General features: G+C 52.0%; 10 protein-coding genes across 10 annotated transcripts; 4 read left to right on the forward strand and 6 right to left on the reverse strand.

Moving 5' to 3' along the window:
• Positions 1-109: 109 nt before the first annotated feature.
• Positions 110-2,486, forward strand: BO94DRAFT_535852 (Ytp1 family protein). The gene is made up of 5 exons (XM_025611881.1): positions 110-476; positions 542-619; positions 735-1,577; positions 1,637-1,766; positions 1,817-2,486. The coding sequence occupies exons 1-5, from the start codon at positions 360-362 to the stop codon at positions 2,146-2,148; spliced, it is 1,500 nt and encodes a 499-aa protein (XP_025466730.1). The 5' UTR covers positions 110-359; the 3' UTR covers positions 2,149-2,486.
• BO94DRAFT_535853 (E1 ubiquitin-activating protein AOS1) lies at positions 2,345-4,430 on the reverse strand. Its single transcript, XM_025611882.1, has 4 exons — positions 4,039-4,430; positions 3,902-3,959; positions 3,668-3,839; positions 2,345-3,614 (listed from the first exon to the last, which is right to left on the reverse strand). The coding sequence occupies exons 1-4, from the start codon at positions 4,076-4,078 to the stop codon at positions 2,715-2,717; spliced, it is 1,170 nt and encodes a 389-aa protein (XP_025466731.1). The 5' UTR covers positions 4,079-4,430; the 3' UTR covers positions 2,345-2,714.
• Positions 4,105-6,743, forward strand: BO94DRAFT_586274 (uncharacterized protein; the record flags this gene model as incomplete). The annotated part of the gene is made up of 4 exons (XM_025615753.1): positions 4,105-4,182; positions 4,954-5,822; positions 5,881-6,567; positions 6,620-6,743. 4 exons carry the CDS (start codon positions 4,105-4,107, stop codon positions 6,741-6,743), a joined length of 1,758 nt encoding a protein of 585 aa, XP_025466732.1.
• Positions 6,744-8,126: 1,383 nt separating this feature from the next.
• BO94DRAFT_557138 (RFX family transcription factor) lies at positions 8,127-11,024 on the reverse strand (the record flags this gene model as incomplete). Its single annotated transcript, XM_025613916.1, has 4 exons — positions 8,127-9,723; positions 9,779-10,099; positions 10,160-10,886; positions 11,009-11,024. 4 exons carry the CDS (start codon positions 11,022-11,024, stop codon positions 8,127-8,129), a joined length of 2,661 nt encoding a protein of 886 aa, XP_025466733.1.
• A 913-nt stretch (positions 11,025-11,937) lies between these two features.
• BO94DRAFT_467356 (florfenicol exporter) lies at positions 11,938-13,741 on the reverse strand (the record flags this gene model as incomplete). The annotated part of the gene is made up of 5 exons (XM_025608201.1): positions 11,938-12,494; positions 12,557-13,003; positions 13,054-13,122; positions 13,181-13,421; positions 13,484-13,741. 5 exons carry the CDS (start codon positions 13,739-13,741, stop codon positions 11,938-11,940), a joined length of 1,572 nt encoding a protein of 523 aa, XP_025466734.1.
• A 454-nt stretch (positions 13,742-14,195) lies between these two features.
• BO94DRAFT_451576 (uncharacterized protein) lies at positions 14,196-15,042 on the forward strand (the record flags this gene model as incomplete). The annotated part of the gene is made up of 2 exons (XM_025607541.1): positions 14,196-14,477; positions 14,914-15,042. Coding segments are annotated over 2 exons (411 nt in total), but the record flags the coding sequence as incomplete, so codon positions are not given.
• Positions 15,043-17,168: 2,126 nt separating this feature from the next.
• On the reverse strand, positions 17,169-17,638 carry BO94DRAFT_94348 (uncharacterized protein). Its single transcript, XM_025617751.1, has one exon. The coding sequence runs from the start codon at positions 17,489-17,491 to the stop codon at positions 17,255-17,257; it is 237 nt and encodes a 78-aa protein (XP_025466736.1). The 5' UTR covers positions 17,492-17,638; the 3' UTR covers positions 17,169-17,254.
• A 905-nt stretch (positions 17,639-18,543) lies between these two features.
• BO94DRAFT_535858 (succinate--CoA ligase (GDP-forming) subunit alpha) lies at positions 18,544-20,357 on the reverse strand. Its single transcript, XM_025611883.1, has 7 exons — positions 20,029-20,357; positions 19,926-19,954; positions 19,722-19,848; positions 19,602-19,664; positions 19,523-19,548; positions 19,366-19,448; positions 18,544-19,297 (listed from the first exon to the last, which is right to left on the reverse strand). Exons 1-7 carry the CDS (start codon positions 20,196-20,198, stop codon positions 18,797-18,799), a joined length of 999 nt encoding a protein of 332 aa, XP_025466737.1. The 5' UTR covers positions 20,199-20,357; the 3' UTR covers positions 18,544-18,796.
• On the forward strand, positions 20,352-22,694 carry BO94DRAFT_493655 (Elongator subunit ELP3). The gene is made up of 2 exons (XM_025609206.1): positions 20,352-20,941; positions 20,999-22,694. Exons 1-2 carry the CDS (start codon positions 20,641-20,643, stop codon positions 22,423-22,425), a joined length of 1,728 nt encoding a protein of 575 aa, XP_025466738.1. The 5' UTR covers positions 20,352-20,640; the 3' UTR covers positions 22,426-22,694.
• Positions 22,695-22,781: 87 nt separating this feature from the next.
• Positions 22,782-23,987, reverse strand: BO94DRAFT_624853 (uncharacterized protein). Its single transcript, XM_025617246.1, has 4 exons — positions 23,691-23,987; positions 23,547-23,604; positions 23,362-23,454; positions 22,782-23,257 (listed from the first exon to the last, which is right to left on the reverse strand). Exons 1-4 carry the CDS (start codon positions 23,726-23,728, stop codon positions 23,180-23,182), a joined length of 267 nt encoding a protein of 88 aa, XP_025466739.1. The 5' UTR covers positions 23,729-23,987; the 3' UTR covers positions 22,782-23,179.
• Between the last annotated feature and the right edge of the window lie 78 nt (positions 23,988-24,065).

Consider the following 24,065-nt stretch of genomic DNA (forward strand, 5'->3'; position numbering starts at 1 on the left):
TCCTTTTGTAAGAGTCTGTCTGATCGGCAGTTTCGAAGAGATCGCATCCACCGTGTCGACTGATGAAATTGTTTTACGATGGGGCTCTACTCTTCTTTTTTTTCTTTTTTTTTTTTTTCTCTATCTTTGTCATGAAACTTTCTCCTCTGCTTGAATAATGAATGTTGTTGTGGTTTTGCCATACAAAAGCCGCCGACCAATCCGATTCGTCCGATTCCCCCCGACCTTGTCTTTCTCCCTTAATAATAATAATTCCACCTCCACCTCATCATCGTTCATCCGTCTGACTCCCTCCATTCGCTTTGCTTCCCTCTTCATCCTTTCCCTCCGCGTGAAAGGAGAAGACGATCACCGCGACAATGAGCCGATTCGGTCTCCAAGGGTTGCTGGCAGCCCTGCTGCTGGCCTCCCCCGCGCTGGCCCACGGCGGCCACGAGAGCGTCCCCGAAGGTGCCGCCGTCTCCGATGATCCAATTGTATGTTGTCGCACCTGGCGGTCTTCGATCGCGGTGATCTTCCCAGGTACTGACCGGCCTTCCAGGACTCAACATTATGGGTGCACATGATTCTGATGGGATTTGCCTTTGGCCTCATCTTCCCCTTGGGCATGGTCCTCGGAGTAAGCAAAACCCTTGACTATCCATTCTATCTCCGGCCAACCCGGTCGGAGGCAATAAATCCATTGCTTGCCTGGACCAAGCTGCGTATCTAACACTTCATCTTCACAATCACAGATTGTGCGCTCGCGCTGGCACGTCCCTCTCCAGATCGTCGGAACCATCGTCGCAGTAGTCGCATACTTTCTCGGCCATGCTCACAAAGGCCGCCAATTCTCGAAGAACGTCCACGCGTCGTTCGCAAACACCCTCATGCTCATGATGGTCGTGCAGATTGTTCTCGGTTTCTATCTCAAGTTGCACCTCTCCAAAGGAATCCATGGCCGTATCCGCCGGGTGATCGTGATCGCGCACGGAGTTGTCGGAAAGGCGATGCCAGTGGCGAGTTGGGTCCAAATGCTCTTCGGAGGAATCACCGCCATGGGCTTCTGTCGGGATGACCACTTGGGACAGTGTCTGGCTCATTTCATCATGGGCAGCGCTTTCATCGCCTATGGTATTCTGCTGACAATCCTGCTCCTTGTTGGCCAGTACTGGCTGCGTCGCACTGGCCGCAGCCAGGAGTTCTTCGACTCGTTGATCATTGCTGCGTGGGGATGTGTCAACACCTTCACAGAACACCGCTGGGGAGGTCCTTGGGTCCACAACGACTTGCAGCACACCACTATGGGCATTGTCTGGTGGTGCGCTGGTCTTTTGGGTATTTGGATGAGCCGGCGGCGCAACGGCCGGCCCAAGCGGAACTTAATCCCAGCCTTGGTCATCCTCCTCACCGGTTATGCTATGTCTGCCCACCCGCAGACCCTGATGATCAGCACTATGATCCACACTATCTTCGGCTACACGTTGATGGCCGCTGGTATCACGAGAATCATTGAGATCTCCTTCGTGCTGCGGGACAAGGGCACCCTCAGTGTGGACGGTACTGATCCCAACAGTTTCCAATATCTCCCACCCTTCGTGAGTCCCCATAACCAACATATTATCCAGAGGCGTGGCCTCGTGCTAACTTGCCGCAGCTTCTGTACGCCTCGGGATTCCTTTTCATGGGAGCCACAGAGGAGCAGATGCAACTCCTGAGTGACGCCGGAATAACCCATGTATCATACGTCTTGATCCTTTACAGCATTGCCTTCATCCTCTTCCTGTGTAAGTTCCGTCTAATCAAGCCAAATGAATCACACTAACCCGGTCCCCAGTCGTCAACGTGCTCCTGCACATCTACGCCGTCCACGCATGGCCCGAATCCACCCAAGCCCCCTCCCACTCGCGCTCCTCAAGCACTGCAGACACCGGCGAGGGCTCCTCCCACTACCGACAGGCCGCCAATGGTCGTCTTGTGAACGGTCATGCCCGTTCCGCATCGGAGATCCAACATGTCCACGACGCCGAAGAATTCGAACTCCAAGGCCTCATCTCCGACGAAGACGACGCCAAACCCCTCGGCGACGACGGTCACCCCATGGGTCCTCAAAAAGTCGAAGATGAAGAAAACGCCCCCTTAGTTGCTAAGGAAACGTCAACGCGTTAGTCCCTATTCAGGGAGCTATACCGTTACTCATCGTTCTACATTCTTTCTCTTTTCTCTCTCAATTATATTCTATCTCTACGGAGTATATCCCGCTCTATACATATCTAGTTCGTATCTTCTTTAAGCTTCTTCTGGTTCCGGGTGTGTTTGATTTGATGTGATAAAAAAAATCGGTTGCATCTGTACATGTGCATAGCTCCATTTCATATAAATTGATTTTATCTTTCTTTACCTACACGCCCACTCCCCTTTTCTAAGGGTATTTCTTTATTCTTGCGTATGGATCAGGAGGAAAGGAGGGGTATGGTTGAATGAGATATAACGCTATCAGAATCAATGCTCTTCATCCATTACGAATCACTCACTGTACAATAACGTAGGAATAATAGGGAAGTAAAGTAAAGTAAAATACTCAAGGTGGGTTAAAATAATGCCCTGGAAAATCGCTTTATCAGATCTATCGTACACGTCGTGAGAGGATCCCACCCCACCTAGGATGGAGGGAGGCCCTTATGCAGGGAAAGAGCGTCGAAGAATTTCCACTGCCATTCTACCCAGACCGTCGCTCAGCGGGAGGGTAAGGAGGGTACCGTGGCTGGCTCACCGTCCAATGAGATTACATTGGAGGTTGGAAGCACGGTCGGTAGGACGTTCTCGACTTCGGGTGGGAAGAATGGATGTAAGGGATATATGGGAGCGGTGGATCGTTCGCCGTCGAAGAGGAGCATGTTCTGGAGGGGTTGCTCTCTTGCGCTTAAGACGTTGATCACGTCCTGGGCGAGGTTGCCGCCTACGAATGCGGCCACGGGGCTTAGCTCGCTTCCCAAGTTCTGGAGGAAGGTGCGTAGGAACCCTGCGTCCAGGGTGGTGATGTCGAGTTTCAATTCCTGGTGGCAGTCACGGGCATGTTTCGTGAAGACTTCCAGGTCTTGGTGGGAGAAGGTTGGCAGGGCGCCGGCGGATGATTTCTGGTACTCCCATAAGGCACGAAGGCAGGTGAGAAGAGGTGTCACTTGTTTGCGTTTCCGTGCGACCCTGGTAAAATCCTCGGGGAGGGGTGAGGTGTTGGCGAGGATCAGTGGGGAATACACCTCCCGCTTGGTCACCATCTCGATAACCTTCTCATTTTCCTTCTTCGTCGTGATGTTCAGGATGCTGCGAGTGGGAGTTTCCTGCGTTGGGGACGGGACGTTCGATTTGGAACGCTCCATGACGAAATCGTGAGAGATCAGATCGGCGAAGACGAAGCCGTAGAAACCGTGCAACCCTGCGGCATAGAAGGGACGATTAGCGATGCGACACGCCGCATTGATGGTTGTGTATGTAGCGAAGTCGAGCTCAGTTGCGATGGTGATGTCGAATTGAGCAAAGAAATCCGGCTGTTTTAGATGGACATCCTCGGTGTCAATGTGAAGGTGGACCCGAGGGTTCATGGCACGGACAGAGGGTGCTGCCGCTTGTGCACGCTGAGATGCGTTTAGTTGTATGGCCAATGCTTGCTGGGAAGGAGACAGCTCACGTTCTGGCCCAAGTGTTCCTGGTTGATGAAGAATTGCGCCCCCAGGTCCTCTTCTTTAACAAGTTCATGATCGATGATCGTCAAGGAACCAATGCCTGCCAACACCAGATTCTTCGCAACTTCGTTTGCCAGCGCTTTGAACGTGATAAGGAGTATATTAGCGGATCGTAACCTACGGAGAGCATTACGATCAGCTTGCTGATGTGTGGTGATTGGATGGTCGAAAGAGCTCACTTTTCTTGTGCCTTGACTCCCCAGAGGCGGATTTGGCGATCATACAAAGCGATCTCATCTGTTTTGTTTCACGAAAAGTCAGACATATCCTCGGTCCAATAGTAGCTGCCTGCCAGATCTGAGGTTGGTTCCCTTACCCGCGCTAATTGACTGGGCTGAATCTGCCTGAGACTCCATTGCGATTGTTGATGGAGACGATTAGTATGCGACTTGCGGATCTCGCCGTGGAGAGGCGCTGGATTCGACGGACTTCACTCGGGGATAGCAGTGAGCGGTACTGGGTAAATACTTGATGCGTCAAATCGTGGCAGTGTCAATGAATCGCCAAATTCCCCGGGGCAAATGACGGGGGACTCGGAGTGGAGTGAGGGGAAGGAAGTATGGGAAGCAAGGCGTCGGAACGAGAAAACCGGAATGGGAGTGAATCTGCTGGCTGACGTGTGCCCGGCATGCATATGACCGTCAGCAGCAGGTCTGTAGATAGGTAAACGAGCCCCGGTTCAAGCAGAGGAGGAGGGGGGGGAGGGGGAGAGGGGAGAGGGGGGGAAGAGGAGAAAGATGAGGAAGAACAGAGAGAAGCCAAAGAGTGCGCGAGCTTCCCCAGCATCACGTGCCCGGTGCGGCCGATAAAGCAAATCGAATCACTTATCGGCGGCCGGCCATTTCACCACCCATCGTCATCCCATCATCCCATCCCATCTCATCCTATCTATCCATCATCCCCGTCGTGCCCTCTACTACAGTGCTATCCTTGGTTCGCTATCTCTCTGCTCCTTCCGGCTACTTGGGCGGGGTCCCCGTCCGTGTCTTTTGTCGTCTGCCTAGCGCATCGTTGCACCTGATTAATCTCCTATCGGTCGGTATAGTTGCTCTGCTTCCTCCGCTCCCGCTGCCGCTGCCTCTCCCTCCCACTGACGGTCAACTCCCTCGCACAGGATGGTACGTTTGTGACTATAGCATTCTCTTTACCACCAATAGGACCTTGGAATGTCCCAAGATCCCATCAAACACCCCGCTTCTCTGCAGGTATTGACTGGCATGTCCCACTGTAGTCGGGAAATTACGACTACCCTCCTGCCTCTCGCCATCCCTCTCGCGGGGCTCGGACCAATGACCGACAACAGCTGCCGCCCGCCAGTCGATTGCAACATCTCCGGGATCTGTTGAATTCGGAACGTAACCGCAGTGACTTTGCCTTCGCCCGCGCAGTAGAAACCTTGAACCAGGAGATGGACGATTACCGCTCTTCACATGTCTGGGACCGTTCCAGCTTTGAGCAAGCCAGGGCAGCCGTGGATCTTCAGATGCAACAGCTCCGTGCAGAACGAGCACTCGGAGAGGACCGTGCCAACGGGGCCAGCTCGCCGATTCATCCAGGAGCACCAAGGTTGCAGCCTTTGAATGTCCCCCTAGTGAACCCAGAAGAAAGCACCTCCGATCCCTCACGTTCAGGTAGCAGAACACCAAGACCTCGATCCGGGAGGGGTAGCGACCGGTCTAATCCTGTAAGACGGAGCAGAGATTCTAATCTGGCCTCTCTCCTGGATACGCCCGTACCTCGTCTGGGCTCGCCCACTGTCACGCCTCAGCAGTTCGAAGAAGAGCATCCGATGGACCGTGCAAGGGCCAAACGTCGAAAGCTTGAGTCAGATGATAACAGGGAAGGACTGCAGGGATTCCGATACGGCCAATATGGCCAGGTCGTACCTGGGGCACTCAGAATGGAGTTAGCTAGCTGTGACGGAGGGACGTATGAGCCCAATGGCGAAAGCTCATGGCCAGAAAACATCCTTCGCAATGATGCTTCCGTATACTGTACGAAATCAGACCGATGCAATCTCATTCTGAAGCACCACGGGGAGTCCCCATTTTGCTTGAAGAAAATCGTCATAAAAGCACCGAAAACCGGCTACAATGCCCCGTATGTTTCAGCTGAGTTTAGAAACTCCTTCTTGAACTGTCACTAATTGTTTTCAAAGGATTCGAGAAGGCATGGTTTTTGTTTCAATGTCATCTGATGAACTCCTAGCTCGTACAGCTGCTTTCGAGGTGCAATGCGAAACAGCTCGATCGTTCGCGCGGAATCGGCCCGGGGGAATGCAACCTTCTCAGGAGTATCTTAATGCATATCGACCTCCGCTGCAGAGTCTAGACCGAGGGTCTACCGCCGATCAATCCTCTGACTCGGAATCAGATAGTACTGGTGGGCCCGGTGGCGCTGTTAATGAGCCTGATTCGATGTCCGAGTTCCGAATCACTATGGAGTATGATGAGCAGCCGGGTGGAAGGCTTGATCGTGATGACCAAGATGATGATGACGAGCCTCTCTCTCTTACCGATACCGATAGCTTGCGGATGGGGCGAATGGAAGATGACAATATTGTATGCTCCGACAGTGACGTGAGTTTAAGTGATGACGATGCCTCCGGGTTGAGCACATTCGCGCGGCGTCGCCAAGAGCTAGCACGGCGTGTTCGAGCCATGCGTCGCCAATACATTGGGGAGCGAGAGGGGCAAGTCAGACGACGGCCGACCTCAGTTATGCCAAGGCCAGGCCTGCGTACTGAACCAGCACTTGGTTCGGAATTCTCACTGATGAAACCGCATGCTCGCTTTTTCATTGAGCGAAATAAAAGCATGGTCAGCGTAAAATTCGACCCTCCTCCGTACGTTCTGCCCCATCACTTCCTAGAAGATGGATCTAACCATTCACTACAGCTCAGGTCGATACATTCTCGTCAAGCTATGGAGCCCTCACAGCGGAAAAAACATAGACATCCAAAGTATCATTGCTTACGGCTACGCCGGGACGAGATTCTTCCCTGCCCTAGGTTTCAGGTAACTTAAACGGCTTCTTCCAACATCTGAGTTCGCTCCTGTAGATTTGCTTGCATACAGCAGAGCTAGACTAAATACACACACTAAACACGTCCGAACCCTTGATTAGGGTTTCAGGAACATGACCCGCTTTTATATCTCTAATGACCCTTACTCTCCTCTTTCCCCTGTCTCGCTCCAATGGGTTTTTTTTCGCTCCCATTGGTTTTTTCAAGAGTAGTTATGTTTGTTGCTCAATGTCAAAGCCATAGAGGAGTACGAATCATTGCCGATCCACGATTCCCTACCTTAAGTTGTCTCTTTTACAGAAGGATGTCAGTTAGTATGTTTTTCAATGAAACTCTTACCAGCTGATGTAGACCTTTACTTTCCCTACCATTCCAGGGCTTGCTTACCATCTACCGAGCCCTAAACGAGCACACTGGACAATCATATCAACGATAAAAAAGGGTGATTGAAAAAAAGGCTATTTATCACTTGAATGCATCATTCGTCAAAGGTTACTCATGAAGGAGGTAACGAAGAAAAAAAGAAACAATGGACACCAATCCAACTAGAATACAGTAGCAAAGTCACCTAACAAAACCCAGAGAAGCATTGCGCCTTTTTCTTCCACATAAATGGTCACATAAAATGGTAGGATGGGGGAACCTGCTTAATCAGCTGAGGTTTGGTTGGAATGAGTGAGTGAGGGTGTGAGTCCTGATTAGTTGTGAGTGAAGACCCTGAGAGCTTCACACAGTGTTCTGGACCCCACCGGATCATGGATTCATGAGGTAATATTCATGTGAAAACAAGAGATATCGATTCAATTCACAAGGGTCAGAACGGGGTGTGTCAGGCCTTCGTGAGCAGCCCGCCGCAATGGGTGGACCAGAAGAGAGGTGATTTGTGAGTCGTGGGTTTTCGTTGACATTAAATGTCGATGATTAGGTGGACCTCAAACGATGGAGGCAAAAAGCGCAAAAGAGTGAAGACATTAAAACGAGCGTATGGAAAGGAAGCGCAGGGAAATAGTTCCACGACAAAAATGACCTGGGAATCATCGGCAGACCGAAACATATGTACAAAGACGGACTCGGTCTGTTGTAGTCACAATAGTGGAAGTCAAACAAAATAAGGACAAACGGGATCAACCCGCTATTAGATGTGTGCAATCGCTAACCTGCATCGACAGCATTGCTGTAGGCCAACGTAACTCGAATCGATGCTGTCATTTCTCGTCTCTCGTGCAAAGATCGTCGAACGCCGAGCTTTCCTCTGAAATAGACGTAAATAGTGATCAATCCAAAATGGTACTCCTGAAAAGAGAATCCAACTCCGCCCATAAGCAAAGAAAACGAGGGTTTTTCCAAGAACGAAATTCAAACGGATATGCAAAGGTAAATTATATGACGACGACATCTCCTTCAGCGTCTGCTGGATCAGAGACCATCATATCACCATATTTACCCACGGTCATCAACATAGAATCGTCATCGAGGTCAATGGCACTGTCGTCGTTATTTGGAGCCTGGAAGCTAGCAATGTTCTCGGAAACGCCGCTAGGCTTCTCAGCTTCCATCGTGTTTGGGTTCGACTCGGCTTCCATCTGTGAGCGATTCAATGACGTTTGAGTTTGCGTGAGACTGTCGACGGAAGTCGGACTAGCAGCCGACCTTCTTCTCGAATGAGCGGTGTGCTGTGACTCATTCTTGTCAGGCACTGGGCAATTAGACGGTTTCATGAGAAAGTTGGTCGGCCCTTGCTGGTTGGAGCTCAAGCCGGCGCAGTGTAACGTGCTCGGGGTGTAACGCATGAACCCCCCTTTCTCGGCCTGCCATAGCATCATCTCGTGGAAGAAAACCTTGGTCATCCACCAGGCACTAAAGCTCTGCGCCCCTCCTAGGGTCAGCCGCCGTAGTATACAATCCCATAGTGCATCAACCTTTTCGATGACACATTGCGTGCTGTGGTGAGGGAAAACGGAGGGAAGATTGAGTATGAAGGAGATCCACTTGTCCGGGAAGTTGTAGTCGTCACCTGAAGCCGACTCCACAGGGTATCTAGGTGTTTGGAGATCCTCGTCGGTATCAGGACGGGTGTAAAAGGGGAGGGCAGCAGAAGGATTCATATCTGTGACGGGAGTAAGAAGCGCTCGAACATCGTGTTTCAATATCTGCTCCGCTGCGCGTTCTGCACAGCTTGGGATGTTGGCCTTGGAGATCATCTCCTTCGGATCCACCAAGGTTTTGAAGTCGAACCACATCTGGTTTCTGTTGTCGGGGTGGCACAACCAGGCCGCAGCGGCGTTGGCGGATTGGTTCACATCCAGCATGTGCTTGAGCAGGTTGCAGAAAATATGGGCCGGTATTAACCTCGCTAATGAAACATGGAGTGGCTGGGCTTTGAAAGTTTCGGCAATGTGGGCTGTAAGTCGCTGCGAGATTGAGCTGAAAGCATCTAGCACAAGCTTGGGAACGACCTGCGTCGTGAGCGGCGCCACAAAAGCAATCATCTTCTGGTACATGATCCAATCGCATTCCTTGATCCACGGAGCAAGGTTAGGATGCGTCAGGAGCTTCTGGACGGGCACTGTCAAAGTTCCATGGAAGGCAGAGAAGTATCGTAGCATATTTCTTTCCTTGCAGTATCTGAAACTGTCAATGACCGAGATGCAGTGGGAGCGATAAAGGGCTGCCAGCGCTGCCGCAATCTTCGAGTCCGTATTGGTTGGCAGATAGTCGCTGATATCAGGGAGCTGCAGAGACTCGTTGTCAATGGCGGGAGAATCAGAGGAGGGTAGCTGGAGCATCTGGTGGATGATTCTGCCTGATTTACTAGCGACATTGTCAAGCGTGATTGATGTATCACCATGGGGGTGAGATGGTGAGCGGCAGCCGCATCCTGAAGTAGGGGCATTCGTAGTGAATCTTGGGGTGAAAGAAGTAGTAGGGGACGGGAATACGGCGGTATCTGCGGGAGGCTGTGGCGCAGCACTAACACTGTTGTGCATTGCATAAGTACTTGCTTCATTCACAAGTCAACCACTTGACGTACCTTTTCTGCATCATAACATCGCTGGCTTTGCTTTCAGCTACACTTGCTGTGCTGTTCACGTTAGATGGCAATTGTGGATTAAGCGGTGGTGGCTTCTGCTGCTTCTCTTCGATCACTGTCAGATCGACATAATGATACTTTGATTCGCCCCGAACACCCAGTCGTCTGGTCTGCACATTGGGAAAGATGATGCGCACAAGCTTCCCAAAAGAAGCCGGGTTTAGCACCGACACACGTTCTGTTCCACATTTTTCTGCATAGCAGCAGTATACACGATCGCGTCGGACGGAACCGCTACTCTTCCGACAGTTCTCTTTCAACCTGAGTGATGTAAGCAACAACTCCCATGCATGGGACAACCGGAGCAGAAGGAGGGCTTACCAAATCATGGCAAAGACCTGCTTGACCTTCTCAGCCTTGCCTCCAGCTCCTTCGTGTTTCAGGACTTCGGCTGCCATCTGCTTCAGCGAATACCCCTCGTATTGCCTTAGCAATTTGCGCAGTTCGTTGTCATTGGCTAGCGATGAGCTGGATCCTTTCTTCTTCTTCGCGCCAGCCTCGGAGATGTCGTTGTCTTCTAGTACATGCTCAGGCACATGGTTCTCAAGGCCACTGTCATACATGGGCTGGAATTGAGGCATCTGCACATTAGGCAATCCGTGGCTCGGCATGCCAGCGGGGAGGGAGTGGTGTGATAGATGATGACCGTGCATTGCATGGCTGGAGAACTCTTCTGCTCTGGGCATGACAGGGTGGTGAGCTTCCTGCAAAGTCGGATCGAGGGATGCTCCGTTGACGGGGTGCGACAACTGTTGACCGAATCGCATGATAATTTCCTCCGGGTTAGCGCCGAATACGTTGTGACCGGGTGTTGATTGGGTGGGCAGGAACTGGGAGAAGCCATCGGTGAGCTGTTGGTCCTGGGTCTGCTGGGTGGTGGTGGAGTGGATGCTAGCAGTCGAGCCTCTGGACCGGGGGCGGCGACTGTTTCTGGAGACTACAGTTTCGGAGCGTGACCTCATCAGATCTGCTGTCCCGGGGCGACTGTGAGGTGCTACTATCTGCGTGGCCTGGGAAGCAGCACTTGAAGCTTGGGAGGCCGCTCGGGCTGCGGTTCCTGCAAGTCAGCGGGCAATCCAACATACGTACAGCAAGCAGATGGGATTAGGTGCGGAGGAGATCGGATGAAAAGCAGACAGGTCGCCTGCAGGAGGGAAGGTAGCTTCTTACCCATCTCAGGAGGCATCTCTTTCTCTTTTCGGACCTGCTACGCAGCACCGTGTCTGGGTGTCCTTGTTGCTGGGCGAGAGGCGATGGTAACCACGGGCAATAGCGTGTGTTTTGATCCTTCACGGAACCACCCTCGACCGCACGAGGTCCACACCGCACAAAGAACAGCAGGGACGGGAACCAAAGAAGCTAGGAGAGGCAGTGTTGTCGTCAAGGCATCAAGAGGGGTCGTCGGGCTGCAACAGACTGGCTATGGAAGGCTCATAGCGGCCGCGTCTAGAAGGTCGAGGTGGTGAAGGTCGAAGGAGGATAAACAGAGAAATCGGTTCCTCAAGCAACGACCGGGCGCTTGTTTGGGCCGCCGGTCACGTGCGGCTTACCTAACTGACATTCCACCGCGCAAAACAAACACACTGCAAGTATGCACGGAAAGTCGCTTTCTCTCGTCCTGGGACCCTACGTAGGTAGGTAGATAGGTAGGTAGATCTGTTAATCCACTAGTCCTGTTTGATCCTTGCGCATGCCTGGCCATTAATTGGGATGTTTTGCTCGTTGAGGTCTATTATTTACCATGAAGTATCTCAGACTAGGTGTGTTGTGTTTGTTTCCCCATCACCTGCTCGTCATCGGCGGTCGGATTATCTAAACTCGGGCCCGTGACCATCTCTACTTCCACCGAAATGCTCCCTTTGATCCATTCTCTCTCAATCCATGGATTCGATCACGAAACTCTATCGAAGCTTCTCCTCAAGAGTCAAATAGAGGGAAACGCCAACTCTATCATTTCAGTTCTCTCTCTTAAAGAAAAAAAGTCTAATCGCTATCGCTTCCAAAACAGAGGTATCCAACAAAAATCGTGGGTATAGAATCAAGAACATCCACTTCAACTGTCGTCCGACCTCAACTTTTAACATCGCTGCGCCACCTATCTAGTTGCCGTTGGCTTTAGCCTTGAGTCGCCTTTCTCGGGCATGTCGCCAGGAAGGACCCCATCGATCCTCGATGTATAACAACGGAGTCATCGCAAGAGTAATTCCTGCAAGCAAGATGAAGGTGTACTCCGCTGTCAACGCATCAATGATGAGCTGCACGACAGCCACTCCGCCCGCTCCAAGCAAGCACCGCATCAGGTTGTTCACTGCTGTCGCACTGGCGCTAGCCCCGGGATAGAGGTCAATGACCAGTGCGCTGTTGATGGTGAAGAGCCCCGTTGAACAAAAGGCAATGAAGTACTGTAGGATGATGGGGACTGCCAAGTGTGTACGCAGAGACACACCGTATAGAGCGGTTGCCACAACAAAGATGGCAATCACCCACCACGTATTGCGCATCCGGGCAACTTCTATGGGGAAGTCGGAGTGTGATTTCAGATTGACCCGCGTGCCGGCCGGATATCCATGCTGCTCACAGTATTCGCGCTCGGTCAAACGGTGGTTGTAATCCATGAGATAGCCGACCAAGTACGATCCTGACATGCATCCAAACCCTAGGCAGTGCATGAGCAATTATTCAAGTCAAAGTGTGTCCGAGTGGGGTCATCATGCTTACCGTTGCCCAGGAATGTCAGCCCGATTTGCAGAGAAGACAGGCCATACACTTCGCTGAAGAGGTCGGTGGTACTAGATGTCACCATGCTCCACACAGTGTACACAACACTTCCAAAGAACAAGGTGATGAAGACATCTTTTTCGATAAGGAACGTCAGGGGGGCGAATACGGCCCGCCAAGTGACTTTGCCCTTCCTCGCATCCGGTTGCGCACCTTCGATAACACCCTTCTGGCCGGTGATTGAGTAGATGATGGGCTTGTGCATTCCGGTGAGCTTCACGGTGCCATTTCCGGCAATCGGCCTCAGCGTCTCCGGGAGGAGCACCATAATAGACAAAAGACTCACGCCCCCAAAAGCCGTGAGGAACCAAAAGATGGATCGATATCCGAAGTATTGGGTGAAAATGCCGCCGAAGACCGGACCGATTCCCTGTCCGAGCATGCGAACTTCGTTCTGTCAGCCTGGCCATGTTGGCAACCAGAGGGACTGTTCTTACCTCCGCCGAAGATACCCACTAAGCTACCTCTCTCTTCCGAGGTCGTGATATCACCGATAACCCCGGCGCCTAGCCAGTCGTTGGTTAGCTGGATGGTATGTTCAGGAAGCCATGAGGTCACTCTTACCGATCGATATGGTGGCCGCGCTACCAGCAGCCTGCAAAGCTCGGAAGGCCATGAGCTCACCATAGTTCTGAGACTCGCCGAGAGCGATGTTGGCTATGAGGTAAACAATGAACGTTCCAATGAAGACTGGCCGTCTGCCCGTGGCATCTGACAGGGAACCCCAGAAGCTGGGTGCCAGGCCCTGGACGATCATATACACGGTAATGGTGAGAGTCGCGAGAGACATGCTGATGTGGAGAGACTATCCGGGCTACAGTCAACTCTCCGGGGCTTACGAATGAGCTATGGGACCAATTGACGCACCTGTGATACATCGTCGAGGGCGGGGAAGTAGATGTTGGAGGATAGCGGCGAGAAGATGGCAGCTAGAGAGACGATTCCGACCATCTGCAACTTGCGAGATCGGGTGAAAATATGATGGGGTGGCTTCTCGGATGGTTGAGACTCGAGCATTGAAGGCTCTGGGGAAATGGAGTCTCTTTCGGAGTCGTGGTCTTTAGGGGTGACCTGTGGTTCGGGGACCTTTTCGATATCTGTTCTTGAAGACATGTTCGAAGACATGTTTGAGGACATGGTTGCGGATCTGTCTCGGGGGCCAGCCTCGAAGCAAGTTGCTAACCCTATAAAGCACCTGGGGGGGGGAATGCCAAAGCTGAGTTTGGCAAGACAGGACGAGGGAGGTCAATGCCCTTTATGTCCGGGAGATTTGTATCTGATCTGGCGCTGGGCCTCAACATCGTCGGAAATCCGATTAAAGAGCAGATGTAGGTATGCTCCACAGCGGAGCATCCTGGCCGGACGGGGGCTATCCATCGACCTTCCCAAAGCGGGCATTTGTGGGTGGCAAGCGCCATTGTTATCGCCAAGGTATGAGCGGCGACACGATTTAGGAGTATCTCTTCGGCCGGTCTTACTTGGCAACCAGTAGTCTAGGTCACACCCGAGAGAGACTAAGCCGTCGGGCAGCCGACGAGGACAAAAAGACGAAAGGGCGGAGCTCCCAAGATCTGCATACATGACGTGGGCCCGGCGCGGTGATGAAATTCCAGAAGCAGCATGCTTTCCAGGCCATCCTGGACTGCGCCTAGCGCCTGAACCTTGGGAGCTGGCCGATTTAGTCACTTTGCCATACAGCTGCCCGGCGAATGAGTTGTTTCAGGGACCGGGCACGGCTGTCATGCGCAAGGGTCTAGATGGAAGCGGATCCGGTGATAAGAGCGCTGAGGAGACTCTTCGGCGACGCCATCACGGCTGCGGAGCGTTGGGCTACATGATATCCGTAGATAGACTGTCGAGTGTCCAGGCCAACATCTCCCACATGTGTTCGTAGGAGAAGGCTGCCGCTCGAGGGTGATCAACACAGAGGCCGATGCAACGCAAGACGGGAAGGCAAGTCATCAATTGACGACTCGGGATGCCAGGGTCCCTGTTTCCCCCCCCCCCCCCTCCTCGGGATGTGCAGTGTCGAAATCAGGGAGCATGCTGCCGCGCCAGTATGAGTAATCTGAGATCAGCCTGATTGGCAAACAGCTCTTGCGTGTGGATTGTTATGGATCTCGGGGATCTACATCGGGCCCATCCGCACTAAGAAGGGGAGGGCGAGGACCAAAAAAGTCGTGCCCGGTGCCCAGACAGCGGGTTTCTTGGGATGGGTCCTGACAACCTGGCCAGCCTCGCGGGGCCGGTTGAGTGGTCCACAGCGTGGCTGCACCAGGTGGCATTTGGGGGGGGAGGGTGGAGTGAAGCTATACCAAGGCACCCTGGGGAAATCTCGGAAGACTACCACGGGAGGTTGCCAGCCAAACCCCACCGACCATCTGCCCCTGATAGGGCCAGTGCGGATGGTCTACGTAACAGAGTCTAAGCTTAAATATGAGACAAGTAGGGAATGCAATAAGGGGGGGAGCAGTTGCGCAAGCAGAAACAAGGCAGGTGAAGCAACGGATGGAGGGACGATTGCCAGGCGGGTGTGCATAAGAATAGAAAGTGATGACGAGGACAGCGTGAGGATTGAGGCACCAATGCATGTAACTCACCAAAACGGATAGTGTAGGAGACTGATTGATCGCAATAGTGTGTGGTTGACGATGTAGATCCCCGATGGAGCACGATGTTACTAAGTAGGTAGCTAGCTAGTATCTAGCTACCGAAAATCAAATTGTCTGTCTGTCGTCTACATAGAATTTATATCCTACTTATCTATCTCCAAAGAACAGAAGGAAAATGAAAAAAAAAAAAAAAAAAAAAAAAATGAGAAAAAAAATAAGAATAAGAATAAAAATCAAAATAAGAAAAGCGCCACAGCCAAAAAAAACAAACTTGCCTCAAACTGCCTGCCTGCCAAGGATCACAAAAAAAGACTCGAGAGGGGGATGCCAAGCCACGACCGATAAGAAGGTAAAGAAGGTAAAAAGGTTCCTACTGATTGACTGATTGACTGACTGACTTTGAAAAAAAAAAAAAAGTAGTGCTCGCTGCGTCCTGCACTAGCGCCGGAACCGCGACTGAAGCAACTCTGCAAATCAGGGGTCTGGAACTACTACTACTACTACTACTACTACTACTACTACTACATAAGTATCTATCTAGTATCACTATCTACCTACTAGATACTATCCACCCAAACGGCCCCCCCTCACAACGATCGGCGCGAACTGAAGCACCAACATCCTAGTTGGCGGATATCATAATAATCCCCCATTATACGACTGTCTTCAGCTGTCTAGCGGCGTGGCTCAGCGCGAATCTCGGATTCAAACTGCCTAGTACATTCCTGAGACTTACCTAGAATGAAGTGATAAACCTAAGCCGACTCACGGTTCCGACTGGTTAAAGTTCCTTGGGTGGAGGCGATGATCTACGCCGGCGCGCCACTGAGACGGGCGGTCAATCTGTGGTTCTGGTTCTCTTGGCAGGTCTTGGAGTTGCTGATGTTTGAGATTTGTGTATGATTATAATTATTGTGTTGAGACGGTGAAGGTTGTTGATGGTTGATGAGAAGTTCGGTGGGGGGGGGAAGTGAAGTAGGAGTTTCTGTAGTAACAGTCTAGGTAATACCTATATAAATTGTAAAGTACTAGTTAGAGTCTATGAGTCTGTGACTGAGTCATCTCTCAATCTAGCCAACCAAATAAATAAATCCAATAACTACCTACCATAAACTATCGAGCCTGTCAACCCAAAACGACCCGATATCTCCCGTCCCGACATACAATCCGTCGTTGTGCAGTTGCATATCTATCTAGCCCCGTGTGGCTCTGGCAGGCCAGGACCTGCAGCAAAGAAAAGAAAAGAAATTGATTCACCAGTCACATTGCGTACCCGAACCACCTGCATGCACGCTTACATACTATTGTTCATTCACCGTCCACCAACTCCATCTGTCTAGCCTCTGGACAAGACAATAGCGTGACAGTGTGCCTTATTGTTCTAGACTCGGTACTGCAGCCAAGACAGTGATAGAGTCACAAATCCTGTTGTCTCCGAGGGATTTTCAATCTCTTTATCGATCGATCTCTCGTCCTGAATGGTGTCAGTCTGCCATGACAGATTGTCATATTCGTCACCTCCAGCCCACTCGGCGCCAAATCACCGTCTGGATCTGTGTGCATCAAGACCATCTATCTACATAGATAGTAGATACCTGTCTACACTATCTATATCTATCCAGTCTAAATTAGCACCGCCGTCTGCAGCACACTATAATCTAGTTCCAACAACACCGTCTGTCTGCACTTCATCTATTTTAATAACCACAGGGTCACAACGCATGAGCAAGTGGTTCTTATCTCTGCATCCATGTATCTTCACATGGGATCTGACTGACGTCCATTCTCCCGACATCCGCACTACTGCCTATCAACTACATACTGACATCCCTATCGACCAGTTAGATCCTTAGACATAAACACTTGAATACCTCGATAAACGACCACCCACACCCCCTCTAGATACTGAATACACTGAATACCACTAGACTCTCTAGACGGCTGACTTCCCACACAATCCCGGCACAACAAACTACCCATGCAGATACGTCTTGGCTGCATCTGCAAAGAGGGGCAATTAATCTATTTACTTTTTTTGGCCCTTCTTCACTTCGTTCCTGCTAGGTAGCCGAGTGGTACAAACAGCCACACACACACACACACACACACACACACACACACACAAACGTACGGAAGATAATCCCTGCCTGCTTACCGACCTATCTATCTTGACAGAAAAAAAAAAAAGAAAGAAAGAAAGAAAGAAGGGAATCCTGCTCGGGACGCCCCTTCCTTGTCGGGATCTTACTCCAACAAACATCATCAACCACAACCACAACTGATTTTGAGATACTACCTATCTACAATCTATTTATGTATTTAAGTTTAGAAATACGAAGTGAGGGATTTACTCACTCACCTACCTAGTGCTCACCTAACCTACACATCAAACCAAACCATCTATACGGAATTATCTATCCATCTATCCATCTACCCACCCATAGACTTCGTATCTAATACAATACCCCCCCTCCCCTCCTCCCCCGGGTCAGTCCAGACCATCCCATCCCGAGCCCAGTGCAATTCCCCTCGGGAAGCCGACGGCACACCCCCTCGCTAACCAAGCCACCCTTGTCTTTCTTGGCCTACTTCATTGTTTACCTAGTTGGTTAGTTAATGACCACTCTTGGGCCGAAAGTCTCACTGTAATAAATTGATAGGTAGATGGCAGAAGACGGCACGGCTGCAACGTCTTTCTGCATGAAATCAAACCAATTCCAATCATGACGCAATCCTCGTATAGTCTGGATCTATCTCCTCCGTACCTATTAGTCGTTGATTACTGAGCTAGATACCTACAGTCTACCTACAGGGTGGATGATGTAGATAGATACTACCTATGTACATGAGTGGGTAGGATGACCCATGCATGGCAAAGCTAGTTGACCAGCAGCTGAATGTTTATTATTATTATGTAGCTACTAGTAGTACCCATGTAGATACCCAAGAGAGATTGATTGATTGATTGATTGATTGATCGGGATGACGAGGAGGTCCGGGCCGGCGCCAAGACCAGCCTCCCGAAGCACGGTTTATCTGCTCGGGCACCCTGGCAGTCGTCGGGTGCTGCTCCGGGTATGTCCGATCATGAGGATTTTGGCTATTGCTATTGCTTACAGGTTTGGGGACTGGGTACCTTAGGAGGTAGGCAGGAAAGGCAGGTAGGTTGTTCAGGCAACCATTCCTTTGGCTAGGGTGGCTTGCACGTGTGCATGTGCCTTGATTCTGTCGACGCTATACGCTCTACTAGTAGAACTACCCTACATAGTACATACCTACTAGGGAGTGAGTACGGTCTATGCAGTACACGCATCTACGCCAGATCAAAAACAATCCCACAAATTTACAAGAACTAATTACTTCCTTGCATCTCTAAACAAAGGAGATATATCGACGAGAAAAGGGAAAAGAGACCGAGATAAAGAAAAATACAGTGGCCGCCATGGCTCAAGACATAGAAAGGGAGTCGTCTAATGATAGAGAGATGAGGGGGAGGGTGCCCGGCCCACAATTCGGCAGGGTTCAGGTCATGTCTCCGCCTGCGTGCAGATTGTTGTTATCATTTCATCTAGACCAGGTCCCGCTTGACGAATTCGTTGAGCAGCGCCTTGCCCAGGGAAGCGGGGCTTCTCTCGACAATAACGCCAGCCGCCTCCAGAGCAGAGATCTTCGAGTCGGCGCCACCCTTGCCGCCGCTGACGATGGCTCCGGCATGACCCATACGACGGCCCGGAGGAGCGCTAATACCGGCGATGAAACCGACGGCGGGCTTGTTGTACTTGTTGTTGGCCTTGAGGAACTCGGCAGCATCCTCCTCAGCGCTACCGCCGATCTCGCCGATCATGATGATACCGTCGGTCTCCTCGTCCTCGAGGAAGATCTTCAGGCAGTCGATGAAGTTGGTGCCGGAGAAGGGGTCACCACCGATACCGACGACCAGGGACTGTCCAAGGCCAGCCTGGGTGGTCTGGTTGACGGCCTCGTAGGTCAGGGTACCGGAGCGAGAAACAATGCCGATGCGGCCACGCTTGTGAATGAATCCAGGCATGATACCAATCTTGCATTGGCCCTAGTGCAGCAAAGTCCAGCATTAATATCCGACCCTTGCCACAGGATCGTCTAGTGGATGCGACTTACAGGAGCGATGATACCGGGGCAGTTAGGACCCACCAGACGGGTCTTGTTCTGCGTCTTCAGGATGTCCGTGATACGAACCATGTCTGGTCAAGTGGTGGTCAGTCCTGCATTTGACATACAGGGATCACCGGCGCTAAGCGGTGGTTGATCAACATACCGTGCTGAGGGATACCCTCGGTGATACTATTCCAAAGTTAGCACATGCTGCTGTCCCACACGATCGACGAGACGCGTACCAGACAGCCAGAGGAATTTCGGCCTCGATGGCCTCCTCGATACCCTTGGCGGCCAAGGGGGGACTACAGTCAAGTATTAGCAGCGATTCCTCTATCCTCGATTAGGCGCCGGGTGCATACGGGACGAAGAGCGCGGTGGCAGTGGCCCCGGTCTCCTTCACGGCCTCGCTCACGTTCGAGAAGACGGGACGGTCAAGGTGCATGGTGCCGGCCTTCTTCGGGTTGGTTCCACCGACGACCTTGGTGCCTAGCAGTTGTGAGTTTCCCATGTGAAACCGCCAGAGACACCGATCTGATTGGTGCGAGCGTAGGGAGAGATAATACCATAGGCGATAGCTTGCTCGGCGTGGAAACTGCGGACGGGCGAAAAATAGCAACGTCAGCGTTTCATGCATGATAAACCCCCTCAGACCGGGGAAAAACTTACGTTCCCTGCTTTCCAGTGAAACCCTGGAAGATAACCTTGGTATCCGCGTTTATGCGAAGGTTCTTGATGGTCTCAGCGTAGGCCGGGCTGGCCGAGGCTGCGTATCCCCGGCGCTGCGTGGCAGCAGCATTGCGAAGGGCAGAAGCGGTGTTACGGCGGAAGGCCTGCATGATGGCTGGAGAAGGGAAGAAACCCGGTTGTGGGGGGGGAGGGGGAGATCAAGGGAAAGAGGGGAGAGGGGAGAAAAGCACTACGAAGGTGCAAAGAGGCAGCGGTGGTTGGAAGATAGAGAGAAGAGAGAAGAATAGCCGTTCAAACGCGCGCCGGACAGATTCGCTTTGGGGAATTTCGGGACAAAGCTTTAAGCGGATCCGAATTGTCACGGGCGGTCGGTGGCCTCCCGAGGAAAAAAAGGTTGCGCCGCTGTTGCTGTTGCTGCTGCTGCTGGTGCTGCTGGCTTGTTCACCTGCTGCGCTTACATCGAGCCCTCAACTCGGCTCTTCTCTGACCGACTAACAATCCAATCAACCAACCAACCGATCGTTTGACTGCTTGAATTTCACCCCGTCGCGCACGCAGTCCGTGAGGTGTGCGCTCATCCCCCCTCCCAAGATGGCAACCGTCACCATGACTATGCCGCCACCCCCCAAATCCAAGAAGAATGCCAAACTTCCCCCGGAGAACGAACGGTTCATGAGAGCCTGTTCCGATATTGCCAATGCTTTGATCCAGGAGTATGAGGCCCAGCGGGATCCCAAGAAACCCAAGAGAGATATCAACCTCAACAAACTGCGGGGTCAAGTCGCCAAAAAGCATGCCTTGGCCACCCAACCCCCCTTGACGGCCATCATTGCGGCCGTCCCTGAACACTACAAGAAATATATCCTACCCAAGTTGATTGCAAAGCCGATCAGTATGTCTGCATCTAGCCCACCTTGAGCCCGGGCTTTCTAATCTAACACCCCGCTAGGAACGTCATCTGGCATCGCCGTCGTCGCGGTCATGAGCAAACCCCACCGTTGTCCTCATATCGCATACACCGGAAACATCTGCGTTTACTGCCCTGGTGGCCCCGATTCCGACTTCGAGTACTCTACGCAGTCCTACACCGGATACGAACCCACGTCGATGCGTGCGATCCGCGCCCGTTACGATCCGTTCGAGCAGGCCCGCGGTCGAGTGGATCAGATCAAGTCTCTCGGTCACAGTGTGGACAAGGTGGAATACATCATCATGGGTGGAACATTCATGTCCCTCCCGGAGGACTACCGCGAATCGTTCGTGGCCCAGCTGCACAACGCGCTGAGTGGTTATCAGACGGACAATGTCGATGAAGCGGTCCAGGCTGGCGAAATGAGCAACGTGAAGTGTGTCGGTATCACGATCGAAACGAGACCCGACTACTGTCTCGATCAACACTTGAGCAGCATGCTCCGCTATGGATGCACGCGATTGGAGATTGGAGTCCAGAGTCTGTACGAGGATGTCGCCCGAGACACGAACCGAGGCCACACCGTTGCGGCCGTCGCAGAGACGTTCAAGCTTGCGAAGGATGCGGGTTTCAAGGTAGTCAGTCATATGATGCCGGATCTGCCCAACGTGGGCATGGAGCGTGATCTGTTCCAGTTCCAGGAGTACTTCGAGAACCCGGCTTTTCGGACGGATGGTCTGAAGATCTATCCCACGCTGGTTATCCGTGGAACCGGTCTCTACGAGCTCTGGAGGACCGGTCGCTACAAGAATTACACCCCGAATGCCCTGATTGACTTGGTCGCCCGCATTCTCGCGCTGGTGCCCCCGTGGACCCGTATCTATCGGGTGCAGCGTGATATCCCCATGCCCCTGGTGACCTCGGGCGTGGAGAACGGCAACCTGCGCGAACTGGCCTTGGCACGTATGAAGGATTTTGGAACCACTTGTCGCGATGTGCGCACCCGTGAGGTGGGTATCAACGAGGTCAAGAACAAGATCCGCCCTTCGCAGGTCGAGCTGATTCGTCGTGACTACACGGCCAACGGTGGCTGGGAGACGTTCCTCGCCTACGAGGACCCGAAGCAGGATATTCTGATCGGCCTGTTGCGGCTGCGCAAGTGCAGCCCGACACACACCTTCCGGCCCGAGTTCACAGGTCAGCAGACCAGTATTGTGCGCGAACTGCACGTGTACGGATCTGCTGTGCCGTTGCATGGACGTGACCCGCGCAAGTTCCAGCATCGTGGATTCGGAACCCTGCTCATGGAAGAGGCGGAGCGGATTGCCCGCGAGGAGCACGGCAGCCAGAAGATCAGTGTTATCTCCGGCGTTGGTGTGCGCAGCTACTACGCCCGTCTGGGCTACACCCTGGACGGGCCGTACATGTCCAAGATGCTGGACCCGATCGAGGACGAAGGGTTCTAAACCAAATACTTATGAATGATGCGCACGGATTCGCGAGTTATCCTGGAAACAAAAGTTCTTTTCTCTTATCTGCATGCGGCGTTGCAGGGGTTCCATCCAGGCAGGAGGCTGTCTATTTCTTCGGCATATTGGGGGGAGCAGTAGCGAATCGGTATATACCAAGGGCAGGATTAGAAATTGCATTGTACATACACGGCCAGCGCCGATTGCTAGGATCATTGATGACGAATACAGGTTCCACATGAGCTGGTCACCACCTGATATTCCCGTACCCATCTGATTAATCATTACATAGGATGTATGTATCAGCTGACCAGTCACTGCATAACTGCGGACAAAAGTTCTATTGAACAACACTATATACAACCCGCAACTCAACCGTGTACGCTAATACACTTAAGCGATACAAGATATTAATCCAAAATAAACTGAAAGCTAGTAATAGGGCGAATAAATTCCATTCATTCAATCCCAGCACCACGGCGAGAGAATGATCCTACGTTGCACAGCACACGCAGACAGCATCTCTCATCTTATCTCAATCTCAATCTCAATCGCATCATCTCCTGCTCAGAATAGAACAGAACACATAGGAATAGGAAGTGGAAGTATTCCATCCCAGACCCATCCACCGCCATCAATCAAACCCTCACATCTCTATCGTAGCAACCCACACCACATCCGCAAATAACAGCAATCAATCCAATCCAATCCGACGAATTTCAGTCCCGAACAAAGCATGGTAAGGTGTGATCTAGCTCAACGATATAGCTCCACCCCTTCGACTCCTCATATGAAGATAAGCCTGGAATCCACAGAAGACGAAGAAAGCCTATTCCCCGGTTGATCGATTAGCATCATTTCGTTCATTTTTCATTGTATCCTTATCCCCCTCACACCACTCTGCATAAGGGGGGTATGTATGGACCAACGTACAAGATACACCAGCACAGCCGTGAAAATCGATCCCGCGACAGCGGCGCCATCTTCAGGTTCGCCTTCGGAGCCGGTGAAGGAGGGATGTTCGCTCTATGGAGGCCATTCCCGGTGCCATTAGCTTTCTGAATTTGATGTGTAGATGTGTGTGATTGGTGATAGGTGAAAGTATAGATGCAACGAACCTTGTATAGCGAGCCCAGGACGGAGAGAATGACGATGGCGAAGAGGGAGATGACCACGCTATTATTTCAGGCATTAGCTCTCTTGCGGTGGGGATGGGAATTGGGGTTGAAATTGGGATTGGGAGGGTGTGCATGTATGCATACCAGGACCAAGCGTTTAGGACGGATACGACGGGCTTCATTTTGGGATGGGTTGGGGGTGGTGACCGGTGGGTGTGTGAGTGGGTGCGTTGGAGGTAATCGGGGGTGAGTGTGACGGGTGCGCGGGCCGGAGGTGAGGAGGCGCAAATCCAATCCGAGAGGAAAGGTGGGATGGGAGATCGGTCGGTCGCTGATGGAGGAGAGCTGGAAGTACTAGCCTACTTGCCGGTCCGGGCTGGGGTCGAGGGGATAAGGAAGGCCGTGGACAGACGATCCCGAGGGTTGCAGTGTAGGTTCAGGTTGAATGGTTGATGATGTCGAGGATCGCAGGCGCTGCCGGTGGAGCCCTCCGGTGTCGTGGCGCTAGCCCCTTTGGGG

The sequence above is a fragment of the Aspergillus sclerotioniger genome, assembly GCF_003184525.1.
Source record: "Aspergillus sclerotioniger CBS 115572 chromosome Unknown BO94scaffold_16, whole genome shotgun sequence".
Lineage (NCBI taxonomy): Eukaryota > Fungi > Ascomycota > Eurotiomycetes > Eurotiales > Aspergillaceae > Aspergillus > Aspergillus sclerotioniger.